Source organism: Lampris incognitus, unplaced genomic scaffold (genome assembly GCF_029633865.1).
Source record: "Lampris incognitus isolate fLamInc1 unplaced genomic scaffold, fLamInc1.hap2 scaffold_371, whole genome shotgun sequence".
NCBI lineage: Eukaryota > Metazoa > Chordata > Actinopteri > Lampriformes > Lampridae > Lampris > Lampris incognitus.
The window spans coordinates 15,143-22,500 of NW_026611329.1; the positions used below are offsets into that span (position 1 = coordinate 15,143).

The following is a 7,358-nucleotide window of genomic DNA, read 5'->3' on the forward strand; positions in this document are numbered from 1 at the left end:
GTGAAAGAAATTGCAAAACTGTAAGTAGAGGTAATTTTGTGAGCCAAGCTAAGTACCACCAGCTTGTTTGGCATAATGACGGGAAGAAGAAAAAGAGGATAAAGTCTAAGCAGCAGAGTTCAGCGAATGTGACAATATCTAAACCCCTTTCTTGTCAGCTATGGATAGTTGTGGAAATGTCTAATACAAGTTAACTGTGATAGAAAATCATCTCCCTTACCTACAAATACAAAAGGAGCCAAATGCTGCATCGCCATTCAAATATGCCCAAGTAATTCCCGAGAACAAGAAAAAAAGGCTCATCCTGCACGTGCACTAATAATTGAACTGAAACTGGATGGTGAGGAGTTTTTTCGGGGACGCTGTTAAATTCATTAATGGCGCGCCATGTGACTGTCGTGGCTCACCGCTTGAGGGAGCCTGTGCAGCAGCTATTATTACTAACGTATCTGGCTTCTCACATCGAGAGGGGCACCAGCGCCTCCTGATGGCTTTCATGTGAAATGACGCCTCTCCCTCTCCCTCCCTCCTCTCTCTCTCTATCCAACTTATTCACTCGCTAACTTTCTCTCTTGGACGCCCCAATACTCCTCTGACTGATCTGTCCTTCCCCAGCTCAGTATGTCTGCAAGCGCCCCCACCAGCCGGCATGTCATCTATTTCTATCTCCCGTCCTCCTGGCTCTGGGACATGGTGAGCCAAACAGAAATAATCTTGGCTGAGCTGTATTGTCATACTCTTACCGAATTGAACACTGTGTCAGAACACTTCACTGTAGACTTGCCAGTAACACAGATTTGGCGGCGGGGCGGGGGGGGGTGTTATATGGCATACCACCCCCCCAACCCCATCTGTCAGCCAGAGATATGAGAGATCTCACCTGAATGATTGCAGACATGTCAACAGGTCAACATGAGTTTTGGGGGCTGGTGTCTGACCTCAAACCAGCAATCAAAAAGAAAAAAACGGGCGTTTGAAACTTGTCAAAGACAATTCAAGCAGTACAGCAAATTGTGCTGTTTTATTGTGTTTTATTCATACAAAACAATACACTGTTACAAAGTATCTATTTCTAATGATAAATTTAATAATAAAGTGCTTGTTCTTCATCTGTACATATTAGTTTGGTTTCAGGGTTTAAGTTTTCATCCCAAGCTGTTTATTACAGGATAATGTTCCATAATAACACAATTTATTATGGAACAATGGAATAGGTTTTAAATACAGATATCACAAAAGTACAACACATTTACAAAAAAAAAAGAATGGAAATTAATGAGAAACTTAACTTGTTTGTAGATGACAATGCCATATTCAATAAAATGAGATATATGTCTTGAAAACGCCTTTTGATTTAAGAGAAGGCTCTAATCAGTTAAATCCTGGTCACAATCTTCTCAAGTTAGATGAACAGTGCGATGTACCTTTATAATCTACTGATACACGTAATAATAAAAATTATGTAAGACCTCAAAACATAATAACTTATGTGCTAAAGCTGTGCAGAGTGAATTACAAGATCACAATTTCCTTTCTCTTCTACCAATTTGGTTGATGGTGTCCTTCATTTTGCCAATATTGCACACAGTAAAGGAGAGAAATCAAATAGAAGGACATATTGTTCAGTCATGCCATTACCCAATGACTGGCATTAAACCCCAGACTCCCTGCTGATGTACAACGGTAGGGCCGGCTGTACTCTGTCAAAGTTAATTTGACTCTCTATGTCCAGAACACACAGCATCTCCACTGTATGCTTCTCCACAAACCTCTCCTTGAATCCCAGTTGAATGTCATCTCTCTTCTCTCCATCTCTATCCTTCCTCCCACTTGGGCTCCCCGCCTCTGCCTCCTTCACCTCCTTGTCCTCCTCGTCCTCCTCCCCGCAGCACAAGGCCACCTCATTTTCATAGCAGAATGCGCTAGGGGAGTGGGGGGCCAGGAGGTGGCGGGCAACCCGTGGGGCGAACGGGGACGGCGACTGGGAGTAGGTCGAGGTGGAGGAAGAAGACCGCCCTCTTCGACCGGTCATCTGACTCAGCTCCCGGGCACTGCAGTGAGGTGTGGACGGCACCTCGTAGGTCTTGTGGAAGCGGGAATAGTCCACGTGGTAGCGGTCACCCTTCTCAAAGACCAAGGGCTCAAAGCGGTGACCCCAGAGGATCTCCCTGGCCAGGTAGGAGCTGCGGGCCTGCGTTGTCATGGCCGTGGCCTCAACCATCCCCTCCAAGATCACCACGATCTCAAAGTCCTCCCTCTGCAGGTCAGTGCGGCTAAGACTGTACAGAGGACTGTTCTTGTTGATTTCATGGACCACGACCAGCGGGGACACAAGAAACAGGCGATCCAGCCCATCGTCATAGCCCACGTCAATGTCCTTCTGCTCCAAGGGGAGGTACTCTCCCTCAGCAGTCACGTGCGGCCGAATAAGCTGAGCACGCACATGGGCCTCCACAATGTGGCTCTTACGCATGTTCCCCAGGCGCCACATGAGGCATAGTTTGCCATCGCGCAGCGAGATAACGGCGTGATGCGAAAACAAGAGCGTCTGCGCCCGCTTCTTTGGTCGCACCATTTTCGCCATGATGGTGCCAATCATGAAGGAGTCAATAATGCAGCCCACAATGGACTGGACCACAACAGTCACCACGGCAATGGGACACTCTTCAGTAACACACCGGAAACCATATCCAATTGTAGTTTGGGTCTCTATTGAGAAGAGAAATGCTCCAATGAAGCTCTGGACGTGGAGAATACATGGACGCCACTCATTGTCTCCTTTTTCAGCAACACCTAGAGACTCTTCTTCCCCTAGAGTGCTTCGAGGATCAAAGTCACCATGGGCAAGGGCCACTCCCCAGAAGACTAGGCCGAACAGAAGCCATGAGAGAAGAAAAGTGGTCGTGAAGATGAGCAGCATGTATCGCCAGCGGATGTCCACACAGGTAGTGAAGATGTCAGCCAGGTAGCGCCTCGGCTTGTCCTCCATGTTATTGTAAACAACATTGCACTGGCCGTTCTTCTTCACAAAGCGGCTGCGCAGGTGCACAGGGCCCAGATCGAAACCAAAGCGGCGTGATGGGGAGGTGCGACGGCCATTGTGGACGATGGGCTCTGCTTTCACTCTGAGAGACAACATCCCTCCTCCTACTTCACTTAATGGAGATTCTCCTCTTCCTTCTCCTTCCTCAACTCCCGTCTGGGTCCCTGGCAGGTTCTGTTGCGTCATGGGCCCATGACCATTATGCAGGCCCAGGGTAGAGATCTTCAGGGCATCTTCATCTGTAGATACAATGCTGTATCTGAAGGAAAAGCAGAGAGAAATTGAGTTTAGAAGATTTTTATTTCTACATAATTCGAGTTTTCTGCTGACATTTAGTTTTATGGTGCAATGATTTAGAAAGAGAAGAATTTTTAAGCAACTTCAAAATTCATAGATGTAACACTCCATTGTCATACTTTTTTCCATCTTGATCAAGGTTGACCTTTTAGCAGATAATCAGATAACTGCTGAAAATCATCTAAAATAGATGGTGAAAAGGTATACTTGACAACAGCAGTGGAACTACCGTATATGCACGTGGCCCGCGACAGTTTAGGGCCTGCATGCTAAGACCCCTTTTTATCTGGCCACTATCGTATCAAAGATCTCGAACACTGAGTCTACGGCAGGGGTGGGCAGTCTTATCCAGAAAGGGCCAGTGTGAGTGAAGGTTTTTGTTCCAACCAAGCAGTTATACACCTGATCCCACTAATCAACCGGTAGAGTCTTTGCTGAGGAACTTGATTAGGAGACACAGGTGTGTCATTATTTGGTTAGAACAAAAACCTTCACCCAAACTGCCCCTTTCTGGATAAGTTTGCCCACCTCTGGTCTACAGCATATGGTATGCTAAAAAATGTGCAAAGTGTGCCCGCGCATAATAATGGACATGCGTACTACTGCGTGCTGCACAGTAGAATAGAAGACTTCACACAGCGAAAAGCCCCAACTGTGTGCCTATGATGTAAGTAGAAATTATTTATCTATTATTCATTTGACTAATTACACACTTTTGTGTTTATACGGCCTATGGCACTGACATGAGTAATGTTGTCAACGTGCGGGTGCACCGTCACCAATTTTGTTTCCATCTGTGTCAAGGTGCACTGTCACCAATTATGTTTTCATCTGTTATGGTGCTCTGACACCAGATTTTGTTAAGTAGGCAACTCTGTCACTATGTTGGCCTTGCTATTATGACTCCTCCTGTATAGCATGGTGGTCTGTTTTCCTAGAAATCAATTCTTTTAGGTGTCAACTGTGCAGTACATTTCACTGTAACTGGACGTTTTAAAGCTGCGTGCTTTCGCTTCTTTCAATCACTACTGACATGATGTTATTTATTTATTTATTCATTTATTTATTTATATTCTTCCCCCTTTTCCCCCCAATTGTATCCAGCCAATTACCCCGCTCTTCCGTCCCGGTCGCTGCTCCACTGCTTCTGCCGATCCGGGGAGGGCTGCAGACTACCACACGTCTCCTCCGATACATGTGGCGTCACCAGCCACTTCTTTTCACCTGACAGTGAGGAATTTCGCCAGGGGGACGTAGCGCGTGGGAGGATCACGCCATCCCCCCCGATTCCCCCTCCCCCTTGAACAGGTGCCCCCGACCAACCAGAGTAGGCGCTAGTGCAGCGACCAGGACACATACCCATATCCGGCTTCCCATCCGCAGAGACGGCCAATTGTGTCTGTAGGGACGCCCGACCAAGCCGGAGGTAACACGGGGATTCGAACTGGCGATCCCCGTGTTAGTAGTCAATGGAGTAGACCGCTACACTACCTGGGAGTCTGACACGGCATTATTTAACGTCTAATTGTGATGGGCAGGCCGGGTGCCTGCTTTGACCATCTTGCATTGAGGCCTGCCGCTAACTCGTTATGCTGCTGCTTGACAACACAAAAAAGAAAATACTTCAAGTGACTTCCCTCCTTTGAATGCTTCATTTCACATCCCACCTTACCTGTTGACTCGCACCGCTCCCATGGCACCAGTGACCATCAGGCTGTGTCTGTGGGGGCAGTATTGTAGTTTTGGGCGGGCAGTCCCAACCATTAAAATACTGTGGCAGGGTGAAGAAGCAGTATGGGCTCAGGTCTGTCACCCAGAAATTATCAGCACTGCCTCCTGATGATTCATTTTCTGGGGGCGGGAATTTTTTTCGTTAACCTCAGCCATTTCCACCAAACATTTCATATGAACAGGGCCAGAAAAACATCTCTCAAAAATAAAAATAAAATAGAATAAAACACAGTCACGCAAAGTCACACAGACAAAAGCATGGTTATCTAGGCTAAATACCTAAACCCGGAAACCAAATATCAATAGAATAATAAAAAAAAAATCCCTTAGTGTAGATATTGGCCATACAGTCATACATAGAGCAGACTAGACAGCTCATTGATTGGGTCCTTGCTAGTAGTTAGCCTTAGGGACCTTTAGGCTAACTAGCGGTGGAAAACCAGACAAGCTATGGAGGGGGCAAAGGTCTAAAAAGAGATGAATCAGTGGTTATCTACTGTTAGAGGAACAATTGATCTGCTGTTTGGCCCGATGACAAGGTTAGAGGGTGACTTCACCGGGCTCATTATGTCAGCAAGCTGGGAGCCAGGAGAGCCAAAAAGCCCTAGGTTGCATAACCAATAGAGGCCTATTCACATGCAACACAAAAAGAAATTAGTACTTTAGGTTTTATTGTTTAGGGCTTTGATGGATTACACAAGCTGACGTGAATTAGAAGAATGACAATGAGCACAGCTGCATTGACAAGGGTAGTAATGGATCAGAAAAATGTTTAATGACTAAAATTTAAAAGGCACTACTCAATACAGACTCCATGTCAATAATAAATGCAGGCACTGATTTACACAGTGGGACGAACATCAAGCACACACGCACACACACACACACACGCACATGGTGATGATTTGGATTTGACGTCACGCGGTGCAGACTGTGGATAACCACCCCTTCTGTGATACTTCTGATTTTCTTTCCCTGATACTTCCATGACAGATGTTACAAAATGGCTGCAAATTGGCCAGATTGAGGGACTCGTCCTCGGCGGAATAATCCCAAAGAGGATCATAATGTCAGCTCCCTTAGGATCCCAGATGGACAAGAGTAGCATCCACGTGATATCATAAAATTTTCCCATGAGAACCCATAAAAGAGTGAGCCAATATGCAGACTCCTAGACGGGTCGGGCCTCTGCTATACAGTATGAGGAGGATCAGCATCAGATGATGAAGTTTACAAAAGGGTTGTGTTTGGGTGGTCTCTTGAAATGATAGCGTATGAGTGAGAGACAGTACTCATTCAGATATTCAACGGAAGTATCTGAAATTACTGAAGAATTACAGGGGGGAAAATTCTGTGCCTTGAAACTGTTTCTGAAAATTTAACTTGAGAAAAACTGTAGCAGGGTTTCAAAGTCCATTTGTCATTCTGTCTTTAAAAGGTCCAGTCACTTATTTTAGGGTGCATTCATTATTATTATATCATCATTATTATTATTTATTTTATTTATTTATTTTTTGGCTTTTACCCCCCTTTTTTCTTCCCGATCCGGGGAGGGCTGCAGACTACCACACGCCTCCTGCGATACATGTGGAGTCGCCAGCCGCTTCTTCTCACCTGACAGTGAGGAGTTTCACCAGGGGGACGTGGCGCCTGAGAGGATCACGCTACCCCCCCCCCCCCCCCCGAACAGGCGCCCCGACCGACCAGAGGAGGCGCAAATGCAGTGACCAAGACACATACCTGTTATGTAGGTGAGTTAATCACGGGAGACGAAATAACTGTTATACAACTTTATTCAGCAACACCTAACCTCAATCTCATATGTGGCTTCCATCCAACTTTCTGTCCTCGCTCTACTTGTCCTTCTTCTGTTCCCGCACAGTAGTCTTTTTCCGCTCTCCACCGTCTCACAGACCCACCTACAGGTGATAGACTGTAAACGCAACAATACCCACATCCGGTGTCTTTACTTGATCTACTCGCCCTACCGGATGTGCTCGGGGTCCTGCGACTACAGATGACATCACTACTTCACGCATTATGATTGGGCAGGGGCTAGTTCAGTTTTAGGAACAGCGGGAAACAGTAGATTGACGTTAGACGCAGCTCGGGCCTTCGGCTGCAGCCTCGCTCTTTAGACGCGCAGCTCGGGCCTTCGGCCCTCGCACCTTTACTAACCAACGTGCAAAACACACAGCTAAATAACTATAAAGCACATAATAAGACACATTAGTCCCTAGCTAACGGGTCTTATTGGTAGTTTACAGTCGTCACCCTCCCCGGAAGC

At 46.3% G+C, this 7,358-nt stretch overlaps 1 protein-coding gene across 1 annotated transcript in view; it reads right to left on the reverse strand.

Moving 5' to 3' along the window:
- Nucleotides 1-1,001: 1,001 nt before the first annotated feature.
- LOC130133502 (ATP-sensitive inward rectifier potassium channel 12-like) overlaps nucleotides 1,002-7,358 on the reverse strand; it is an 11,000-nt gene continuing 4,643 nt past the window's right edge. Inside the window, exons 2-3 of the mRNA XM_056302033.1 lie at nucleotides 5,013-5,191; nucleotides 1,002-3,302 (exon numbers count right to left, since the gene is read on the reverse strand). Of these exons, the coding sequence (XP_056158008.1) occupies nucleotides 1,652-3,302; nucleotides 5,013-5,104 (1,743 nt within the window). The 5' untranslated portion in view covers nucleotides 5,105-5,191 and the 3' untranslated portion in view covers nucleotides 1,002-1,651. The remainder of the gene's footprint in view (nucleotides 3,303-5,012; nucleotides 5,192-7,358) is intronic.